This window comes from Vombatus ursinus, unplaced genomic scaffold (assembly GCF_900497805.2).
Source record: "Vombatus ursinus unplaced genomic scaffold, bare-nosed wombat genome assembly UNPS02015255.1, whole genome shotgun sequence".
Lineage (NCBI taxonomy): Eukaryota > Metazoa > Chordata > Mammalia > Diprotodontia > Vombatidae > Vombatus > Vombatus ursinus.
Genome location: NW_020955033.1, coordinates 41,377,160 through 41,401,261, shown reverse-complemented (window position 1 = coordinate 41,401,261; position 24,102 = coordinate 41,377,160). Strand labels below are relative to the sequence as shown.

The 24,102-nt window shown below is 44.7% G+C and overlaps 1 protein-coding gene across 2 annotated transcripts in view; it reads left to right on the top strand.

The window, feature by feature from the left end:
- Positions 1-3,207: 3,207 nt before the first annotated feature.
- LOC114031906 (carbonic anhydrase 13) overlaps positions 3,208-24,102 on the top strand; it is a 54,725-nt gene continuing 33,830 nt past the window's right edge. For both annotated transcript variants that reach the window (XM_027847104.1, XM_027847105.1), the window contains exons 1-2: positions 3,208-3,351; positions 7,513-7,710. In XM_027847104.1, the coding sequence (XP_027702905.1) occupies positions 3,315-3,351; positions 7,513-7,710 (235 nt within the window). In that variant the 5' untranslated portion in view covers positions 3,208-3,314. The remainder of the gene's footprint in view (positions 3,352-7,512; positions 7,711-24,102) is intronic.

Genomic DNA, 24,102 nt, shown 5'->3' with positions numbered 1-24,102 from the left:
GTGGTTTGTTGAAGAGTTGGGGGATGCATCATCTGTAGAAGCAGCTACCAGAGAACAGCTCCTCAACTGTTGCTTCCTGAGGGGTGTTTTGGAGCCAACTCTCAACTGTTAAACTTTCAGTGTGAGCATTTACGCCTCAGAAACACAAGTTTGATTTATTACTTTGTTGATTGTCTTCTCTAGACTTGAAAGTGTTAATAATGCAGATTAAATTTAAAAGTATATATGCATACATATTCCTATCCCCATCTTCTTCCTTAACCCCCTTGTTAAACATGTATCAGCACAACTCTGTATTGCCTATAAACATTGCAAAAGAAGACTCAGGGAATGGAGTCATTACCAGCCTGGAAGTCTGGTGGTTGTATAATAACAATAATGATGATGATAATAATATCATCACAATAAGATGATTATAATAATAATGATGATAATGCTAATAATTGGCATTTATATAATGCTTCAAGGTTTGTGAAGTATTTTACATCCATTATCTCGTTTGTACCTTACAACACCCCTGGTTATCTCCAGGCCATTTCCAAGCCAAGCTGTTCTCCAGTCACTGTGCTTAATTAACCCCCTCATCATCCCACCAAACCTTGGACTTAGACTCTGGGACCATCTTAGCTCTCACTTTATTTTGCCCAGAACCAAGCCGCCACCTCATTACCTGGCCATTTTGGGTGAGCTAGATTGTAAGTTCCTTGAGGACGAATATGGTACTCTTTTCTTGTACTTAGCACTTAGCACTTAGTATAGTTTCTCACCCATAAGAAGCATCTAATAAATGCCTTACCATTGATTAATTAATTCATTCATTCCCTGGGATCATCATGATGGGGCTGAGGTGGAAATAGGGGCAGTGACCCACGGATTTGGGAGATCAGTTGTTATTCCCTGTACTTTTGGGCTTATCTGCCTGACTAAGCTAGTCCTTCAATGGTTTGGTGGTGGTAGTGGTAGGGAGGATGTTGTACCTCCAGATGCTCACCTTTAGCTGAGTTTCCCAATTTGAAGTTTCAGTGATTTCATATTCAGATAACTGTAGTACACTGGGGAACAAAAAAACAACAAAAACATTGGAGTATATGTAAGTGAAGGGACCTTGATTCTAGCCTTACCTTTGCCACAACTAACATCGTGACCTCGGACAAATTTCTTCTCTTTAATTCTTAGTTCCCTCATCTGTAATGTGAGAGGATTGAATTATATGGAATTTAAATCCCTTCCAATTCTAAAATTGATGACTATGACCTCAAGTTTCTAATGTAGGCATATGTAGTCAGGAATTTTTCACAGTTAATTAAATTGCACTTAATAACTATTTGCTGGGCAAAAAAAAAAAATAACTTATTGCTGGGACAGTTAGGTGACTCAGTGGATAGAGTGACCAGCCTAAAGTCAGAAAGACTCATCTTCATTAATTCAAATCTGGCCTCAGGCGCTTACTAGCTAGCTGTGTGACCCTGGCCAAGTCACTTAACCTTGTTTGCCTCAGTTCTTCATTTGTAAAACAAACCGGAGAAGAAAATGGCAAACTACTCCAGTATCTTTGCCAAGAAAACCCCAAAAGAGATCACAAAGAGTCAGATACAACTGAAATGACTCAACAAAAAACATGCAAACAACTATGTACAAACAAGCTTTATAGAGGATTAATTAGAATAGAAAGAAGGCACAACGTGAAGGTGGGTCTGAGAAGGTTTCTCATAGAAGAGGGAGTTTTAGTGGGACATGAAGGAAGCCAGGAAGCCCAGAGGCAGAGAAGAGGAGGGACAGAATTCCAGGTATGGAGACAGACATTGAAAATGCTGAGAGACAGGAGATAGGAGTATCTTGTGGGAGGAACTGCAAGGAGGCCAGTATCACTGGTTCCCAGAGAATGAATGTGGGAGTGAAAAGTGTAAGAAAAATGGAAAGGTGTGTTTGTGTGTTAGGCAGTTCAGGTTATGAAGGGCTTTGAACGTCAAACAGAAATTTTGTATTTCATCCTGGAGGTGATAGGGTGCTACGGGATTTTATTGAGTAGGGGAGTGACATGGTCAGACCTGAGTTTTAGGAAGATTACTCTGGGAGTAAAGTGGAGGATGGACTGGAGTGGAGAGAGATCTGGCAGGGAGACCAACCAGCAGGCTAAGCATGAGCTAATGAGGGCCTTCAGCAGGGTTGCAGCAGTGTCAGAAGAGAGAAGGGGGCTGGAAGAGATCTTAAAGACCCTTTACTCCAACCTCCTTATTTTTACTGAGTCTGTGAGGTGGTGCAGTGGATAGAGCCCTGGACCTGGCATCAGGAAGACCCGAGTTCAAATATGACCTCAGAGACCTACTGATTGCGTGACCCGGGGCAAGTCACTTAACCTCTGTTGGCCTCAGTTTCCTCATCTGTAAAATGGAAGGAAATAATAGCACCTCCCTCTCATAGGGCTTTTATGAGAATCAAGTGAGATAATAAACGTAAAGCTACTTTTATATACTAGGCACTCTATAAATGTTAGTTATTGTTATTAGCAATCCTGGGATCTTAGGGACCATTTACTTTAACCTTCTCACTTTTACTGGGGCTGCTAGGTGGAGCAGTGGATAGCGCCCTGAGCCTTCAGTCAGGGAGACCCGAGTTCAGATGTAACTTCAAATGATTTCTGGCCCTGAGACCCTGGCACATTCTTAATCTGTTTTTCCTGTTATCCTCATCTGTAAAATGGGGAAATTAATAGCATCTATCCACTCACAGGGCTGTTGTGAGTACCCAGTGACATATTGTCTGTAAGGCTACTCTGCTATTGTTATTATTGGGACCTTAGAAGCTATCCACCGCATTTTACTGATGTGGAAACTGAGGCCAAGAGAGGTTAAAGAGCCTTGCCTACGGTCACCCATGCCAGAGCTGGGATTTGAGTTCAGGTCTTCTGACTCCCAATCACTGCCCGCGCGATCCGCTCCACTCTAACTTGGGGGGCTGGGGGGAAGGGTGAGTGCACCGCACAATTCACTGCTTCTTCCGCGTCTCCGCCCGCCCCAGACCCCACGCGGGGAGAAGGCTCCCATAGCGTCCCCTCCTTCCCCTCCCCCTCCGGGTGCGCCTCCCGGGGCGGCTCCGAGCGCCCTGCCCTCCCCGGCTGGGAGCACCGCCCCCTAGCGGAGTCTCCTGGGAGGGGCCGCCCCCGCCGGCGGGCCGCGCGACTTCAAGTTCATTCCCGAGCCGGCTGCGGCGAGCGGGGCTGGAGGAGCGCAGGCTGCTGCGTCCGTCCGCTTCGGTCCTCCCGGTCCTCTCTGAAGTCCCACGCGGCCTCGCCTCCTCGTCATCCCCCGGGAACCATGTCCAGGCTCAGTTGGGGCTACTGCGAGCACAACGGTGAGGGAAAGGAGTTGGGGAGCTTGGGGGAAGCCGAGGCCGGGCGGGGGTTTCCAGCTCTGCGGGGCGCGCGGCTCACGCTGCTCCTAGTGCCTGGGACGCGCAGCTGGGGTCCGCGGGGGTGGCTGGGCAGGGCGCAGCCCCGCTGCTTCTGTGCAGTTGGAGGAAACTTTCTGGTTCCTCCTTAGTCGGTTTGCAAAACCCCAGCCGGGGAAGGGCTGGTGGGGTCTGTGACGTGTTGCCCTGGAAAGCATTAATTTTTTTTTGGCGAGAGTTGGTATGTGTCATCATTGTCATGGTTACAAAAACCCATCACTAAATAATTTCCTGAAATGCTTGCTAACCTTTGCTTTGTAGTAACTGCTTAACTAAAGTCAGAAGTATTAATCGGATCAACTCAAACAACAATGTATTTTTTTTCTTAATGAATCGAGGCGTGCCATGTGCCAGACGCTTCTCAGCGCTGGGTCGGACGTAACGTGTCCAGACCATTGCAACATGCAGGGGTTTAAGGGGCTCTTTTTTCGGGGCCCCCGGGGGGCAGCTGGGGCTGCACAGGAGCCAGGCACACGGCAGTCTGGCTAACGGTTATGCCCCATGTCCTAGGTATGCGATTCTTCTGTGAATTGTGGCTACTTTGGTGCTATTTCTTAACCCTCCCTACCCCCTATCGAGATTAAGAATTACTATTTGTAAAACTACTGAAAGCATAGATTTCATGGATTGAAACAACTCCAACAATAATGTGCATGTTTGTTCATGTAGATCCTAAACTTGATAGAGTATAACAATAATTCTAGTTTTTCTGCTTTAAATGCCAGTAAGTACTAATCATCACTCAATGAATTCAAGTTGTGGATGACTGTCAATTAGGTCACTATATAATGAACCAAGTATTGGTTATGTTGTAATGTATATTTTTATGTAAGATTTGTATATTTTGTGTAAATATATTTCTATATTTTTAATTTTTACCAAAGATAAAACTATAAAACAAAATTCAGTTTTCTGTGTTGTGCTGTGTGTTGTGTGGTAAACAGTAAACAAACTGTAGAATGCACCCTAGGAAAGATGGAAAGATGGAAAGATGGATTTCTTTTCTAATTAGTGTTATACTCCGGCTTCATGGAGTTTATAATGAATGTGCTAGTTAAGTTAATGGCAGCAGGTGAAATTTAGAAGTATAATTAATGAATGCTATTCTTTTAGAGAATTTCTTCCTAGCTGAGGTCTTAATTACAATTTTATATTTGGCTAATTTCACCTCCTACTTTGAAAGAGAAAAATGCATTTCTCTTCATTTCCTTCTCAGCTGGAGTCATTATTGTTAAGTATTTGTTACTAGATGCCAGCAGTGTGCATATTGCTCAGAAGGGAGTAAAAAAAAAATCCCTGCTCAGTAGGGGTATTGAATGGAAATGTATGTCTTCCAGAGAAGCTCATATTCATTCCTAAGCTCTTTTGTCAGGCCTAGAAAAGTTTTGAGCAAAGGAATAACTTGAATCTCTGCTTGGGACTGTAATATATATGTCTCTCTCTTCCCCTTATAAATTCATCGTGATGTTGGACAAAGTATCTGAAACTAGGCCACCCAAAGGGTATTTGATAGGCTTTATTTGTTGATTTTGGTCTTGGATATAGAGCATTCATATACCAGGAATTTAGAACTGAATTCAAATAGCATTGAGTTGCTCTAGAGAAACTATTGCATAACTCAGTTTTGAAACTGTGCGTGTCACTTTAAAATGTGTTTTAAATCACATGCTCTCAAAAAAAGAAAGTATAACTTCTTTAAGAAGCAGGTTTGCTGGTGCAGCACACTCTATACAATAGTTAGTTAATAGGTAACCTTTGGTATTTGATGCAAAGTAGCTTGTATGCCAACTTTGAGCTTCAAAGGACTTTGGATAAGGAGAGAAGTTAGTGGAGAGGGAAAAGTCTTGATGGGGAAAAAGATGCAGGATAGTAAATATATGCTATGTATATTTTCATGGTCCATCTACAACCTAATTTTCTTCCACTTAAGCCAAAGCTTGTCAACTGTTAGAACTCCAGTTTTAGAAGTTTCTGCCTCATAAAAAGAAGTACAAAAAGACTGGACTGTTACACAGTGGTATTTGATTAGAGACCTAGATGAGGGAACTAATAAGTAACTTAATCTGTCCTCTCTGAGAAGTTGAAAGCAGGTAATTGAAGGCTTTTGACAAGCAAAGCTTCTAGTTAAGTTCACTGGGTTGGATACAGAGCTGAAGTAAACTGAAAAGCCTTTTAACTTAAAATGGTATAGATAGCTGTATTGACCTCAGGGAAGCATTAAAAGAAAGAAAAAGTTAAAGATTCCTCATTAGTGTAAGATAAAAGAAATCATGGCGAGATTAAGCAGTATGAAAATATAGTTGAAAGTTATAAGAGTCTGTCTAGGGTGTTGGATTTTCTTTAAATCTTGCTTTAACTTATAATCCCCTTCATTCAGATATTAGTAATCATGAATTATGCTTTATTTTAATAAAGAGCTGGGTTGTTGGGTTTTTTTTTTTCCAATAGAAGAAGCATCGTTTGCATCCTAGTATGTTAAATACTCTTTAGGTACTTATCCTGACTAGGTTACGACTTAGCCACTTAGAGAAAAGAATTGAAATTAGTCACCACTATTCAACTGGTGGTTGCTATGCAAATTGGAAGCATAGTATCTAGGAGAAAATCAACAGCCTCTGAAAGCCTTTGCTTGCAAGCCCAACCCTATAAAGTGGGGTTCAACTATGCAGGTGACTGTACCTTTCCTACCGATTTTGTTGAAGAGAAGAGATAGGCTTTCAATTCATAGTAGTATGAGAAAGCAAAAATTCATAGGTTACTCATGTCACCTCTGGCCACCAGCCTTCTCTATGTTGAAATATGGGGTAGGATGTTTGTTTTACTATATGTGAAGGAGTGTCATGCTTCCTGAGCCTGTGCTCCATACTATAACATTGATGGTTTGCCAAGTTTTACTTAAGAGTTCCAAGATGAGGAAAGAGTGGCACAGATGAAGTCTATGAATTGTTGAAGGGCATCCTTGAATACTGCCCTCCTCTTCTGCCCTCTCTTTCCCAAGTCTCTGCCTCACCTTCTGTAAACCTGTGTGGGTTGCTGCCCGATACTGTTTGCAGAAGGCCAACATTCTGTTTCTGAGAGCAGAAAAGAAAGTACATCTTTTTCCAATAATGACTTTTCGGTTTTCTTTGGAAGTTAGGCTTCTTTTAAAGAACATTAGGTAAACGTGTATGACTTCCTCATATACAAAGGGAAGATATTTTAAAAGTTGTATTTGAAATTTAAATAGGGAAAACCAAAGGGTTTTATATTGATAATGAAAAAAAAGCGATAAATTACAACTAGACAGTCATCCCCTTGGGGTCAAGGATCATTTCATTCCTTTTTGTGTGTCTCTTAGCACCTAAGACATGGTAGTTCCCAAAGGAGGCCTGCATAGAATATTTATATGTGTGTGTTTGTGTGTATACATATATATATATGTGTATATATATATTGATGGTGGTTGTCCTTCGTTCTCAAAGAGGAGCAAAACGACATCACTATGCTGGAGTCAAGTTTACGGTGTGTCCGATTGTGACTGATGAGACCAATATGAGCTTGGAAGGCTCTACCACAGGTCGGGCACAAATAGTCCAAGTGAACATTTGGGGTGGATTCTTTAAATTTGTGCATCTTGTGTTTCTTTTGAGCTGTTTCAATTCTGCTTTGCTCATAGAGCACAGCACCTTCTCTGATGTGGACACGCTATTCGGGGTCAGTACTGTGCCAGTGTCTCCCATGTCACACAATCAGTTCCAAAGTTCTTAAGAGACACCTTGAGAGTGTCGTTGTATCACTTCTTCTGACCATCATGTGAATGCTTGCCCTCTGCGAGTCCTCCATAGAATAGTCTTTTTGGCAAGTGTATGTTTTGCTTTTGAACATCGTGGCCAGCCCATCGGAGTTGTGCTGTCTGCTGGAAGTTTGAATGCTTGGCAGTTCAGTTCGAGAAAGGACTTAAGTGTCTGGTATCTTACTCTACCAGGTGATCTTCAGAATCTCCCAAAGGCAATGGATGTATATGTATATATGTATATAAATATAAATGAATGAACAAACCAAGTTACTTAGTTCTTATCATCATAGGCCCTATTCATTGGAGTGAACTTTTCCCAATTGCTGATGGGGATCACCAATCTCCGATTGAGATCAATACCAAAGAAGTGAAATACGACTCATCTCTCCGGCCTCTCAGTATCAAGTATGATCCAACATCAGCTAAAATAATCAGCAATAGTGGTCATTCCTTCAGTGTGGACTTTGATGATTCAGAAGACAAATCAGGTTGGTTTGGGGAAGGGAAAATACTGTTACATTGAAATTATTTTGTTCTGGTTGTTTAGTCACGTCTGATTCTTCATGACCCCATCTGGGGTTTTCTTGGCAAAGATGCAGGAGTTGTTTGCCATTTTCTTCTTATACCGTTTTATAGGATGAGGAAACTCAGGCAAACAATGTTAAGTGACCTGTCCAGAGTCACATAGCTAGTTAGTGTTTGAGGCTGAATTTGAACTCAGATCTTTTTGACTCCAGGCCTGGTGCTCTATCCATCTAGCTAATTATTGAAATTTAAAAACCTACCATAGTTATTGGGAGGGGGGAGAAGGGGGACAATCGTATTTATATGAAGCTTTAATAGTGATCTTAATTTGTAACTATGACCGCTTAGTATTCAAGACCATGAAAGTGTTGACAGCTCAATATTACTTCATAAAACCATTATTTTTTCCTTTAAAATTCAAGTTATCTCATACTTAGAATTTTTAGAGCTGGAAAGGACCTTGGAGACATCTCTCTCACTCCACAGGTGAGGAAGCAGGCCTGGAGAGATTAAACAACTTATCCAAAGTTGCACAGCTAATAAATAGTAGGGGCAGGACTCAATCCCATCTCACTTGCAGACCAGTCAGTTTTCTTTTCACTGTGCCACCATAGCACCGTACCAGCAATTGGAACATGTCTTTTATCTGAATAGAAAGGGTTAGGATTTTAGTTTTTAAAAAGGGATATGGAACAACTTTCTATCATGTGTTGATAATAGGAACATAACTTGAAATTAAAGGTCATGTTCTGATCAGCGCTTAATTACCACAGTGCCTTATTAACAGTGAGCATTTAATAAGGATTTGTTGATGGACTGGTTAATCAGTAAAACTTCATTGTCCTAGTCAGTGCTTTAATAGATCTATGATTTTTTCAGTTTGTATGCTCCCCCCTCTGATGTAAATCAAAGTCCCTTTGCTTCTTAGTGGATGGTTTTAAGTTTCCATGGACCAAAAAAAAAAAAAATTAAAAATTTATCGCATGGTAGTGATTCTTTAATGATGATGATGTTCTCCTTGACCTGGGTAGTTCTCAGATGACAGACACAGAGTCCATCCCTGGGAGATGGAAGACTTTCCAGTTTGAAAATATGGTTTAGGAGCTCCAGTTTTGATGCTTTAGCTTAAGGTCACTTCCACATCCTTTTACAAAGCCAAATAAATATAGAATATATTACATAGTGATGTCTTCCTTTAAATGAACAGTTGTAATTTTCTCAAAAGCTTTGTGTTTTTATAATTATAAGGATTGCCAAGAAAATGGTTCATTAAAATGAGGCTATAGGTGACAGAGAAAACTGTGTAAAAATTATACCCAGAGATATTTTTTGGAGTCTCTGGTATCCTTTTTTTTTTAAATTTAGCTTTGACAAATCAAATCAAATGCCACCGTAATTGGAAATAGAAGTTTTAAAAAGATACTATTCATTGGAAGAAAGTTTTCTTATTTAGAGAAAAGTGGCTATAGTTTAGCAGTAATGTCCTAGATTTATGTATAGTTTTGCAATTAGCAAAAGTTACCTGCCCTCCAAACTTTCTTTCCCATATTTCCTAATTCACAGTGGTGATTTATTTTTTGCCAGAGCATAAATTACTTGAAAGAACACTGAACTCTTGCTATAGACTTCATTTCCATTTTTATTTTCCACCTATTTCATGCAGAATCAATCCAGTTCCTTTCTAACTTTAATCCTTAACCTTCTAAGCTAATTGGTGTGCTATGAATAACAGATATATCATAGGCACACTCCAGGGTTATGAGTAAAGGCTCTAAATACAGAGTATATATTGTTATGATTGCTATTACTGTCAGTAATAATAGTATTTAGTGTCTTTGAAAAAAATTATTTTGAGTCATTTAAAGAAGATGAGCCATCCCCTTTTAGTTTTAGGATAATAATTACTTAAGATTGTATATTAACTAAAAGTTAGTAGTTTGTTCTGTACAAACATATATTGTATTTCATTGGAGAGGGCTTGCATTATCTTCCAGAATTGGTGGGTTGTGGGCTTTATAATAGCAGTGTCAGAATCAGATAAAAGTGGATCCCTGCCTATTGCATGTTGATTAACATTATCTTTATTGTATTGTATTTGTATTTATTTTGTCAAACCTGTCTGAATTACATTTAATCTGGTTCCTGGGGCTGCAAGTTTGATAACTGTGCTTTGTAAGAAGGGAAAGCAAAAAGAACCTGGTGGCAGAATTATACAGCTCTGGGATTTTAGTTGTCTGGCTATCTTTCTCTGTGTGCCTAGGTTTATGTTCCTCTTTGGCATGTCTCATACGTTTGTCTGGGCTGTAAGCTACTTGAAGTCTGAGGGACAGAATTCACCAAAGTACTAAACGTGATTATTTCATGTCACAAGATCTACATCCATGACAAGTTTCTACAGGGCAGGGAATATTGTCATTCTAACCTTTGTATCTATCTCCCTTCCTAGCATAATTCCAAATACCTAGTAGGCACTTAATAAATGCTTGTTCACTTGAACATCTTTTTAGCCCTTTACTATTCTTTCAAGCATGACTGTGTCAGAAGTCAGGATATCCTGATAGTATTCAAGGAACCCTGACAAGCAACTGCCAACATACAAAGGGGGTTCCCCTTATCCTTGTAACTCCAGAGCTTGTGGAACTGGGACCCTGACAGGGAGGGTACCCTTTGATAGCAAGGGATAGTGTTGGACTTCTTAGATACTTATTAGTTATGTAACTCTGACCAAGCCACGTAACCTCTCCCAGCCTCAGTTTCCTCATCTGTAAAATGGATATAATAGCACCTAACTCAAAGAGTTCTGAATTGATGAGGTCACAGACAGACCAATTTGAGCACATGTGCTATCATTATTATAACTTTCCTTGGACTATTCACCAGGCCAAGTCTTCAGTGACTCCTGAGACTATAGCCTCTTTACTAGCAGGAACCTCAAGTCAAGGGGAATAAAACAATGATGATGAAAATAGCTCACTTTTATAAAACATTTTAAGGTTACAAACCCTTTTCCTTTTTTTAAAATTTCTTGTTTTGCTAATTGTATCAGGGTGGGGAACCTGTAGCCTGGAGGCCATGTGTGGCACTATAGGACCTCAAGTGCAGTTTCACAGAGTTTGGATTCTGTCAAAGGGTCAAAGGACCCAGGGGGCCCCGTATTGCCTTGAGGACCAAGTTCCCCACCCCTGGTTTAGATGTTAAAAAAGTGATGGAAAAAATGTCAGTAATGCAGAATTACACTTAGAAAGGTATCCTGTGTACATATTTTGAAGGAGAAAATTGAGTTGTTAAAAGTTTACTAGCACCCCCCTGAATGGTAGGTGTTTTTCAAATAGCAGAAGCCTGTGAAAGTTGCATCACACAGGCAAGTAAAGGACTATACAGGACAATAAAAGGGGATATAAAATTTTCATTTTTAAAAATTTTTTTAGATCTCTTCTTTTTTTTTAAATCATCAATTTATTTTTAACATTCTTTTTTAAAAATGTTGAGTTCCAGATTCCCTCCCTTCCTCCAGCCCTTTCCCAACCCACTGAAAAGGCAAGCAATATCATATCAGTATGAACCCTTTTTCAAAACAACCTTATAAGGTAGGTAGGTGGTACAGATACTATTACCCCAGTATAAAACTGGGGTAGGGAAACTGAAGCTTAGAGAAATTAAGTGACTTGTCCAGGTCATGTACCTAGTATTAGAGCTGGGACCTAAACTCAAATTATTTAACTCCCTTCTCCACCTATAAGGATCGAAGTACAGTAAACTTAGGAGGGTGAGGAAAAATTCCTGATTGATGTAATGTTTAAATTCAAGCCTCTGTCTGCAGTTAACCAGCCTTGAGAAGGGGAAGATGCAAGAGCTGTCATTTTGTTCTTCCTGACAGAGCCCAGAAGGTACAACACCAGAAAGAATAATTGGGAGTGGAAAGTAACACACATGATTCCATTGGAAGAGAGGCAAGGAAAGAAGACCAGCCTTAGCAGGTAGTGCAGTGACAGGGCCTTGACGCAGGCTGTAACATAGACAGGGTCACTGACACAGGAGGAAGCAGTGGACCACCACTGCTTTGGTCTGACTGGTGATGAGGAACCTTCGAAGGACCCGGCTAGTTCTCCACCAGCAGAATATTGAAAGGCTGGTCACTCACCCCACAAAAAGGGAAGTGGCAAGGAAGAAGCCTAAAGGGAAAATGCTGTAATTACAACCAGAAGGCGGAACAGTTCATCTGTGGGGTGGGAATGTAGTGGCTGTTTGTTGGCAGTATCCCTAATGAAGAAAACTAGGTGGTGCAGTAGATAGAGCACTGGGCCTGGAGTCAGGAAGACCTGCACTCAAATCCAGCCTCAGACACTACTAGCTGTGTGACCCAGAGCTATTTACTTCACCTTTGTTTGTCTTAATCCACTGGAAAAGGAAATGGCAAACCACTCCAGTATCGTTGTTAGAAAAAACTCCATGGACAGTATTGGTATGCTATGGTCCATGGGTCACAAAGAGTTGGACGTGGCTGAACAACAAGTTAAGAGTTGGGGTGAGAGGGAGAGGAAATCAGAAAAGATCTCATGAGCTGAGTTCTGACAGAAGCTAGAGATTTTAAGATGTGCAGGCCTGGTAGGAATTGTATTGCCCACATAGGGGACAGGCTGTGCAAAGGCACAAAGATAGGGGATGGAATGTTGTTGGATGAGAAGAGGCCATTTGACTAGATTGTAGAAAGTATAAAGAGGAGTAAAATATAAGGCTGGAAAGATGGGTTTAAGCCAGGCTGTAAAGAGTTTCTTTCCAAATGGAGGATTTTGGTTTGTGTTCCTAACTTTTAGAAAAGGATATTTACTAAGGTGATTGATACGGTAAGAACAGTTGGCACAAAACAACCCATCCCCTCCTAAAACAAAGTCTTGTGACCCATAAATACATGTAAGAGTCCAGGGGAAAGTGAGCTCTAGCTTAGTGAGTAATGGGACAAAGGTATAACCTGAAGCTCCTGGTTTCTGAAAGTCTTTTCCCATTTGTGGGATGCTCAAGAAGTTCTCCATAAGCATAATCGATCTGTCTTTCTGTCCTTGGACCTCAGTGCAGGCACTGCTGCATCTGGCCACTATGGGGGTCCAAAGACAGGCAGGGGAGGGAAGGGGCAGAGGGTGTGAGGGTGCCATGCTCAAATGCTGGTGAGAAGATGCCAAGTTCAGAATCCTCTGCACCCTTCAGAGCTCATAAGGTCCTTTTCTGGGGTGGAGTAGGAGACCTGACTAAAGCTGAAGTGTAATACTCTCTCTCCCAGACAGATTTTTCCTTCTCAAAAGGTTTAATAAGAGTGCCACACTAACTCAAGCTTCTGGATTGTTTGGCAGTTTATAGATGATCCTTGGGGCATGACCAAATTTCCTTGGCCTATCCAAACATGATTCTTGTGCAACTCATTCTAGTTCAAAGTACTTTTTACAGTTAATAATAATAGCTAGCATTAATAGCGTTAAAGTTTGCAAAGTATTGTAAATATGTTAATTCATTTAATTCTCACAATAACACTGTAGGTGGGTGCTTTATTATCTCCATTTCACAGATGAGGAAACTGAGGCAGTGAGAGCTTAAGTGACTTGTCCTGGGTCATCCAGCTAGGGAATGTCAGAGGCTTAATTCAAACTCAGATCTTCTGGACTCCAAATCTTGAACTCTGTCCTCTAGGCCACCTAGCACCTTCTAAGTCTAAGGCCTATGATTGAATTGATTGGGGCCCTCACCACTTAACTTTAAGTGGGGTGGAGTTGAGTAAATCAACCCCACCCTTATGGTGGTAAGAGCCAGCCAGCACTACTTCATTATGAAAGGAAGCATGCCAGACTAACCTTGTTTCCTATTTTGATAAGATGAGTAGACTTGTTGTTCAAGTGAAAACTATAGATTTAGGTAGCTTATATAGGTATTAAGCAAAGGATTTGACAGGATCTTTCATGTTATCATTGTGAAGAGAATAGAGAGGTAAGGGCCATATTCAGAATTGGTTCAATGAACAGATCCAAAGTATAGTTATAACTTGGGGTCTATGTTGTTTAAAATCTTTATTGTTAACTTGGATAAAGCATAGGCAGAGGCTTATTAAATTTGGATGAAGGGCCAAGATCTAAACAGATCTTAACGTGGTTGGAAAGATGGCCAAATTTATTGAAATGAAATTTAATAGAGATAAATATCAAAACAATGAGTACCAGAAAATATCAATTTTACAAGTACTAGGTAAGACATAGCCAAATAACAAAGTGTTTGAAAATGTTTTGGGTGTTGTAGTGAACCACAAGCATAATATGAGTGGTCAGTGTGATTTGGCAGCTAAAAAATCTAGTGTGACCTTGGATCCCATCCAGAGAGGTGTAGTATCCTGAACAAGCAAGATAATAATATCATCGCATTCTGCTCCAGTTAGACCACATTTGGATTACTGGGTTCAGTTTTGAGTGCTGTGTATTAGGAAGGACATTGACAAACTGGAGAGCATCCTAGAGGATGATCAAGATGGTGAGAGGCCTAGAAACCATTCAGTGTGAGGACTGGGAGAAATAGAAAGGTATAGCAAAGACATAGGGAAGATGTGATAGCTGTCAAGTATTTGACGGGCCTGTCATGCGGAAGACAGTCTAGACAGGGATCAGGACAGGGATCAATAGGCAAAAGTTCCAGAGAGGCACATTTAGGTACATCATAAGGAATCTGATGCTTTGGGAGGTAGGGCTTCAAGCATAGACTAGGTGACCATTAGTTGGAGATGTGAGAGCTACAATTACTGTGGACCCCTCCAGCACTAAGATTTTAAAATGCATGTTCAACTGAATTGAATTTTTCAGATGTGACAGTCTGTGTAAGTGTTCATTAGTTAAGTGTCTGTAAAAAGTGGAGCTTTTATTTAGATCACAGGGAACTTTCAAGGATAAATCTGAAAATGTCTATAAAATGCTTTGTATCCCTTAGGGATAAGAACTATATAAAAGTGGGTCGACATTATTTTGTGTTTCTCAAGATAAGTTAAAAGAGAAGACTTTAGGTTCATTTTGTGAATTAAAAATGTGTATCGGGATTTAACAAAGAAATTAAATTTCTTGCAGAGATCTTATTAGACAAAGAAAACTGCTGCTAATATATACTTGTAAAACAAAGAGATGATATAAAAGGTCTTGCTATACCTGCCTCCAGCCTGGATTCTGAACTAGACTTATTTCAGGAGTGTGTTTTTGTTCTGCCACTTTCCCATTCTCCTGGACCAGCTCGTCCTCTCCTTTTTTCAAGGTTCATTCCACAATTATTATTTAAACTCAATAATCTGCTTTTTATCTGTCCGGTGAATGGTTTTATGATTCAGCTCAGGTCTCATTATACAACAGGAAGAAACAAAAAGACAATTGAAATGGACGGGCCGAGAGTAACCAGACACACGCCAAATTAGAAAATAGAGAGCATTTACTGGAGCCGGCCGGCGACTGTCCCCTGGATGCAATCCTAGGAGAGCAGTCCCAAGCAAGGGAAATAACAAAACTTTATACCCAGCAGTTTCCAATTGTGGATTAGCAATCCTTTGAGGTAGGGGAATTTACAATTGTAGATTAGCGATCCTTTGAGATAGGGGAATTTACAATTGTAGATTAGCGATCCTTTGGGGTAGGAGAGTTTACAATTGTGATTAGGGATCCTTTGAAGTAGAAACTCAGGAGGTCAGGCTAGGGGGGGGGTTGTTTTTGTGACAACTCAGTCCACCTCACTCCCCCCTTTTCACGGACTAAAAGAGTCAGACGGGGGACTCATCAGAGTCCAGAGGAGCATAGGATTGACGCAGGACAAACAACTGGAGTGCTTGCACTCGTTTCTGGACATAGCGGGTTATGCATTTTATGAAACAAGGGGCCACGAGTAACCCAAGGAGGAGAAGGGCCAGAGGGCCCACCACTCTGGAGAGTAGGGTGGTTAGCCAGGGGGACCAATTATACAGGGTCTGATACCAAGAAGACCCCGTTGCCCGTGCGCGGTCCCTCTTATCTAACCGCTGCCTAAAGGCTTGCAAGGACTCCCGAATAACTCCAGACCGATTGGCGTAGAAACAGCAGGTTTCTCCCAACGCCATGCATAAGCCTCCCTGTTTGAGGAACAGTAGGTCCGAGCCTCGGCGGTTCTGGAGAACCACTTCGGCCAGAGAGTCTAGGGAAGTCTCAAGGTGTGAGACTAGCTCTTCCAAGGAGCGTAGGTCCCTGTCTACCTGTGCACTCAAGGCACCGTAGTTGGCTTTCCCCTGTATCAGGGCTGAGGCCCCAACAGCAGCGGAGCCGGCTACTCCGAGTCCCACCAATATAGGAACCAAGATAGGTACAGCCCTCCTGGAGCGAGTTAGGCCAAAATGCTCAGCTGCCCCTTCCTCTGAGTAGACATATACCTGAGGAAAGACACGCACCACTACACAGAGCTCGGTCGGGTTGAGGAAACGAATGTCCTGTATGCAGGTGGTGAGTCCTCTGGTACAAGCGAACCATACTCCAGGTGGGGCGGTTAACAGGAGGTCAGAGCTTTTGGATGTGGGGGAAATAAGAATGACTGAAGTGCACGTAGCGTTGAACGGGGAGGACCGCAGCGGGTAGTCAGGCCCGAGCAAACACATTCCTTTGCCCTGGACATCGTCTAGGGTAAGTCTAGGCTTGTCTGGGTTACAGCGGGCAGGTATGGCAAAGGGTCGTTTGGACTTACTTAAAGACAACTTTCCCACAGAGGTGATGTTAAGTTCGATAGCAATTCCTACGAAATAGGGGGGGGCTGGATTCAGACACAGCCAACAGGAGGTGGTTATGTTTGGATCAGACAAATTTAGGAATGAGTGGACAGCAGAGAGTGTATCAAAAATGGGGGAACCTAGGTTAGTGAGGGTCTCTGGATTTTCGGGAGCCTCTGGTACCAGGTCCCTAACAGATGGTGGGGCGAGAGTCAACATGGCTTGTGGGTTAAGGATGGGATTCGGACCTATTGGGAGTGTACGGGTGGGAACTGCGATTTTCTGAATGGTAAAAAGGACCCCATTATCCCACCCAGTCATGTATAACCTTAAACCCCAAGAATGCCCGAGATTCCAAGAGTCATTAGTGTCCTGCTTGACTGTTAGAATCATAGGGTTACATTTCCCAGGCCAGCAGGAGGCGGGGAGGGGGCTTTGTCTCTCCAGGGTGATTAGGGGGTCCCGGCCGCCCCTAGGAATCCACCTGGCCACAGTCTCACAACCCCATTCTGCGCAGTGAAAGTGATTACTACCCTGACAGGAAGGATTCCCCGTGGCCGGACAAACATAGAATTCAATACTTCTGATTCTCACTTCCCCTGCCCCGGGTGTGGTTGGAGTGGTGGGAATAGTGGGGCAGTATCCCCTTCCCCCAGCGATAGGGTCCCGCATAGCCCGGTTTTGATTCCATCCTGGTCCCAAGAGGGCACAGAGGTCAAACCTGAAAGTGGGGGCTCCGTAACTGGTGAGAGCTTGGACGGTGGTCCCATCGTTAGTTCGGGAGAGAATCCACCTGGATGGGGTAGGGCTATAGGGGTCACCCAAAGTCATCTCACAAGCAAAAAGAAAGAGAAGAAGAGTCAAGTTCTGGAGAGTCGAAGCTTTAGGTCGGACACTGCTTCTGCTGTTCAGGCGGTGGAGTTGGGCTCTGGGGCCTTCTTGATGTGTGACCGATGTATCCATGCCTTGCGGCCGGCAACCTTGACGGCAGAGGGGTTGCAGAGGATAATTTGATACGGGCCCGTCCACCGTGGTTCCAGGGCTGGTCCAGCTGGAAGCTTGCGAGTGAGGACCCACTCTCCCAGTGACAGGGCGTCCGATGAAGTTGCAGGGTCTGGTTCTTTCCCCGCAGCTTTCAGGACTGAGCGCACAGCGTTCTGGACCTCACGCAAAGCCTGGAAGGACTTAAGAAGAGTCGGATTAGTGATATCTGGGGCTGGAATAGCTGCAGATACTCTTGGAATAATAGGAGGGGGGGCTCCATAGAGGATCTCATATGAAGATAAAGAGAGGGTTGAGGAATTGGGAGTACACTGGGCCCGGAGGAGGGCGAAGGGAAGGAGACTGACCCAGCTATCGCCAGTTTCTATTTTAAGTTTAGCAATGTGCTCCTTTAGAGTTCTATTCATCCTCTCTACCTGCCCTGAACTTTGAGGCCTATATGCACAGTGCAATTTCCATTTCAATCCCAGCATCTTTGATAGGCTTTGAATTGTTGTGGACACAAATGCTGGGCCGTTGTCAGAGCCTATCGAGGCAGGCAGGCCAAATCTAGGAATAAGTTCAAAGAACAGCTTTTTGGCCACTACAGTTGCAGTTTCAGTTTTGACTGGAAATGCTTCCGGCCATCCAGAAAATGTGTCCACGAATACAAGGAGAAAACGGTACCCTCCCAACCCATACGGTCGGGGGGTCAGTTCCACGGGTGTGAGCAGGAACATGAATTACCGCCACCTCCTTGGGAAGCCAGACAGCATCCAGCAGTTCCTGGATCTGACTCTTGTTCCTAATCTCCTTACCCGCCGAGGTTAACAGTCCCCATTGGAGATATACATATCCATGGACATGAACAGTGGCAAAGGCATAGCGGCTATCTGTGTAAATATTAACTTCCCTTCCTGCAGAGAGTCTAAGGGCTTGAGTTAAGGCAATGAGTTCAGCACGTTGAGCAGATGTGCCGGGGGGTAGAGCGGTCTCCCAGAGGGTCTCAACCGGAGTGACCACGGCTGCACCCGCCCTGCGGATCCCCTCCTGAACAAAACTGCTGCCGTCCGTGAAGAGCACTAGGTCTGGGTTTGTTAAAGGAACATCAGTAAGTCCAGGGCGGGACGTGTGGATGGAGTCCAGTGTGTCCAGGCAATCATGTATAGGGGAGGAAGGAGGGGAGTCAGGGAGCAGGGTGGCCGGGTTGAGTGTGACCGGAGGAGCAAAGGTGATGCGCGCGGGATCGAGGAGTAGGGATTGGTAATGAGTCAGGCGTGAATTTGAGATCCATCTTGTCGGCGGGGAATGTAAAAGCTGTTCCAGATGATGCGATGCTGAAATCTCAAGAGGCTGCCCGAAGGTGAGCTTAGCGGCTTCCCTAACCAAGAAGGCAACGGCCGCCACAGTTCGCAGGCAAGAGGGCCACCCGGAAGCCACAGGGTCCAGCTGCTTGGATAGATAGGCAACAGGACGATTCCAGGGCCCCAGGGGCTGGGTCAGAACCCCTTTGGCCATAGCTCTAGACTCAGACACATAGAGGCGGAAGGGCTTGGACAGGTCTGGCAGGGAGAGGGCAGGCGTGCTGGACAGCGCCTTTCGGAGCTTGTCGAATGCTTCCTGCTGCCGTGGTCCCCAAACAAATTGGGTGGGTTCACCAGTTAGGGCCTCATATAGGGGTTTGGCAACCTCGGCAAACCCCAAGATCCAGAGGTGACAGTATCCAGCCATCCCCAGGAATTCCCGGAGCCCGCGGCGGTCCCTCGGGGCGGGCATGCCCAAAATGGCAGCTACACGCCCCGAGACAGTAACCTTTGACCGGAACGAAGGGTGAAACCCAAGTAAACAACGGATTGAGAGCACAGTTGTGCTTTCTTTCCAGAGATACGATAGCCGGAAGCTTCAAGCAACTGGAGAAGGTGGAGAGTTGCATCTTTGCATATTGCCTCAGAGGAAGTAGCTAACAAAAGGTCATCAACATACTGGAGGAGAGTGACCTCCGGATGCGAGACCCGGAAGGCGGCCAAGTCGGAGGCCAGAGCTGAGCCAAAAAGTGTAGGGGAGTTCTTAAAACCTTGGGGAAGCCGGGTCCAGGTGAGCTGAGAGGATGTCCCAGTGTTAGGATCTGTCCAAGTAAAAGCGAATATAGGTTGGCTTACTGGTGCCAAGGGAATGGAAAAGAAAGGGTCCTTCAGATCCAAAACAGTATACCAAGTCCGAGCAGGATCCAGGGAAGACAGCAACGTGTACGGGTTTGGTACAGTAGGATGTACAGTTTCCACCTGGGCGTTGACTTCTCGTAGATCCTGGACAGGACGGAAGTCTCCAGACCCGGGATTGCGAACTGGAAGTAGGGGGGTGTTCCATGAGCTCTGGCAGGGTCGTAGAATGCCTGCCGCCAAGAGTCGATCGATGTGAGGCTTGATGCCCAAAAGGGCAGCTCGAGTCAACGGGTATTGTTGGACACGCGCAGGGGTTGCTGTGGACGAGAGCTGGACCACCACTGGGGGCTGGTGTCCTGCTAGACCAAACGGGTTGGTCTCAGCCCAGACCCCAGGAACCAAGCCTTTGAAATGGTTCAACAGAGTTAGGGAAGTAGGGGTGGAGGTGGTCGAGGGGCGGTCTGGGGAAAACGTTAGGGGGAGGAGGCGAGACTCCTCCGACAACGGGCAGGTGAGAACAAGTTGTGGCAGGTTAAACCCGAGAGTGGGGTTAGGTCCCTTAAAGGAAATGATAGCCTGAAGCTTGTGTAGGAGATCTCGGCCAAGCAAGGGGTAAGGGCAATCAGGCATTACTAGAAATGAATGGGAGACTAGGCCCTTCCCTAACCGGACTTCCCGAGAAGTGGTGAGGGGTACAGACTATTTTCGTCCAGTAGCTCCCTGGACCTGCACAGTGGATGATGAGAGGGAGCCCAGTGGGGATTTCAGGACCGATGCTGCAGCTCCAGAGTCGACTAGGAATGAGACAGGTTGACCCCCAACACTGAGAGTAACCCTCGGCTCCAGGGGGTCAAGAGTCACAACGGACTTTGAGCCGGGGCACCCCTAGTCTGTATTCAAAGTCAATAAAGGCTCTGCCTTCTCTTTCAGCCCGCGATTAGGGCACTCAGATTTCCAATGGCCCATGGCTTTGCAGTAAGCACACTGGTCCCGAGCTAAAGGAGGCCTTCCCAAGCCTTTACCCTTATAGGGGCTCCCAGCGTTTGGCCCCTCCCGCCTTCCTTTCCACCCTTGCTTCTGAGCCTCCCCTGGAACCTGTGCTAAAGCTGCCACTACCGCCCTTGCGACCGTGCGAGTTTGCTTGTCTTGAGTCTCTTCACGATAGTCAAACACCCGCTTGGCCACTTCCATGAGTTCAGTCAGATTTTTACCCTCAAAACCTTCAAGTTTCTGTAGCTTCCGACGGATGTCCGGAGCTGAATTGGCTACGAAATCAATTACGATGGCTCTCCGGTTATTGGGATCCTCTGGGTCGATAGGGGTATAGGTTCGATATGCCTCGTAGAGGTGCTCCAAGTATGCAGCTGGGGACTCGTTCCTGCCCTGTCTAACCTCACTGACTTTGGACATATTGGTTGGCTTCCGTGCTGCTGCCTGTAACCCTCCCAGCAACAACTGGCGATACCTGTCCAGTGCTTCCCTACCGCGATCAGTGTTGGGGTCCCAGTTGGGCCGGTTCTCAGGGAAGATGTGGTTACGGCGCCCCGGGTCAGTAGAGGGATGTCCATCTGGGTCCAGAACTCCCTTCCTGGCTTCTAAAAGAATCCTGTCACGCTCCTCGGTTGTGAAAAGAACCCGGAGGAGCTGCTGGCAGTCATCCCAGGTGGGCTGATGAGTATAAAAGACAGTCTCTAGGAGGGCGATTAGGCTCTGGGGCTTATCAGAGAAGGATGGGTTTTGGTGTTTCCAAACACCAAACACAGTTGTTACAGTTGTACAAATCACTGGTGGAGAAGGGAACATATACCATGAACGGTCTCCCTGATTCTCCGGGAGGGGAAGGAACTTGCTGCAGGGGAAACGCTGACACAGTGGAATCTGGGGTCAAACTGGAATTAGAAGGGCCATAAGGAGCACCTGCTCGAGTATGGGGTGGACTTATCAGAGGAGGGGCTGGGTGGACTTATCAGAGGAGGGGCTGAGGGGCTCAGAGACCCTGAGGTTGGGTACGGGGGTGGATCTGAAACCTGGGACTGGGAGTACTCAGCTGGATCTAGGGGGTCAGAATCAGGGGGTGGTAAGACAGGAGAAAGCTGTGTGACGACCTTAGGACTTTTGGGAGGCTTGCGGCTAAAGGTCGTCTTTGATTTCGTTCCTGGTCTTAGTTTTGAAAGGGCCTGGACCTGTAGTGGTCCCGAAGGGGGTTTGAAATCAATCCAGGCGGTGATATAGGGGACCTGATCGGGGTGGCCAGGTATACCATAGACAATTCCCCTTACCCGGCCGGCCACCGAGACGTCAAACGTACCCTCCGGGGGCCAGCCTACCTCGAAGGTGGGCCATTCCTGTTGGCAAAAGAGAGCTAATTTCTTTTTAGTAACCTGAAACCCATAACCTTTTGCTATACGCCGATATTGTTTGAAGTTCCGTAAGACAATAAAGAGAGGGGAGCCTGGCTTAGGGCTTGAGGGTCCCTGTCCCATGGTGGATTAAGGACTGAGAAAGAAAAGAGTAACAAATAGACGTGCTCACGTAAGCAAGGACCAAACACGGACACAGGGAAGACACAGTCAAGAAAGGGTAGAGGGGAATCAAACTGCCTCGATTCCGAACAACCTGGACAACGAGACAGGAATTTACCCCCCCCCCCCCCCCACGGAACAAATAGTAGATAGACGCACGCACACACAGTAGACGCAAAAACGGGAAAAAGACACAGTCAAAACCCTGGATGCTCCTGACACAGTAGCGGGGAACGAACCCATCTCAGCTCCGAACAGCCTGGAGAATGAGGCAGGAAGTCTTCCCCCCCCCACCCCACCACGGAGCGCACAGTGGACACACACACACACAGTGACATCGGCGCCGGACAGACACAATCAGACAGGCAGGACTCTCACACGGCGTCCCGTGGAGGTCAGTAAGGGCGTTGCAGCTGCGTCCAGCCTGGCCACTTACTTCAGAAGAGTACTCACCAGAACAGACAGATTACAGATTGCTCTATGCCCAATTAAGGATTTGTGGTCCGGGCAGCCTGGTGCGCACGGGCTATCTCAGCATTCGGGGCCAGGGAACGTCTTCCTGGTGGCCACCCCCTGGACGGTGAGAAGCCTGGCCTTCCAGAGATGCCCGTGTCTGGTGCCCAGAGGGCAATCTCGGTGGGACCTCCAAATGAAATGGACGGGCCGAGAGTAACCAGACACACGCCAAATTAGAAAATAGAGAGCATTTACTGGAGCCGGCCGGCGACTGTCCCCAGGATGCAATCCTAGGAGAGCAGTCCCAAGCAAGGGAAATAACAAAACTTTATACCCAGCAGTTTCCAATTGTGGATTAGCAATCCTTTGAGGTAGGGGAATTTACAATTGTGGATTAGCGATCCTTTGGGGTAGGAGAGTTTACAATTGTGATTAGCGATCCTTTGAAGTAGAAACTCAGGAGGTCAGGCTGGGGGGGGTTGTTTTTGTGACAACTCAGTCCACCTCAACAATATCACTGTTGATTGCTTTCCATGAAGTGTTTCATTGCCCATTAGTGACTGACAGCTTTACTTTGCAAAGCACTCTATTTAGATTGTGATTTCATTTAGGAAAATGTGTCTTTTAAATCACTTGCCCTATACCTGGCCTTCAAAAGTACTTTTTTAAAAGTTCCAGAAGCATACTTGGATTTTTATTATAGATTTGCATTGTGGAAACTGTTTTTAAAAGAGTGAGAAAGGATGGAGTCCTCTTTTCTAGTATGTAAGGTTAAAAGCTATTTATTTTCAGGTTTCTTTTGTCTGCCACTACTGAGAAGGCTCTGGGAGATTGACGTCTTCTTTATTGTAAAGACATCTGAGAGAATGAATCCAAAAGGAGCCCTTGCCAGTTGGCCCCTTCTCAACACTGTGATTAAATATTCTCAAACCACGGTCTATAAGTATGAGCTCTTTTAATTGACAGGAGTTTTTAAGGTCAACACTTGTTAGTCACACATATTAATCTTGAAACACAGAGTCCTGTTGAGCAAGGGAAAAGTGACTTAGAACAAAGTAGATCTGTACAGCAATTCCTGCCTTCCCACGTGAAGCAAAAAGAAGAAAATGTCTCAGGTGAAAAATAAGATTTCTGCTCTTTGATTCTTCTTTCTGCTAGTATGCAGTTAAGCCTGATACTTCTGTTAACACTTCTCCATTATCAAGTGTGGCACATTGTATTTGATTCCTTGTGACATCATAAGAGGAGGATGGTTTTAGCTGAATTCTTTGCCAACTTTCTGTCTCACAATTGGACTGATAGAAATGGTTTTTGACAGGGGCTCAATAGCGCTTATGCTGTTTCCATCTCTTCCATCTTCATTACTCCCATTTCCTTTTAAGTCTGCTCAAGATAAGAGTAGTTGTGAGGAGACCAATTAAGACTGCCTTCAACCTTTGAAGCTTTTGTATATCTCCTTTGTATGCATCTTATTGCCCTGGCTTTAGCATCTGTAAA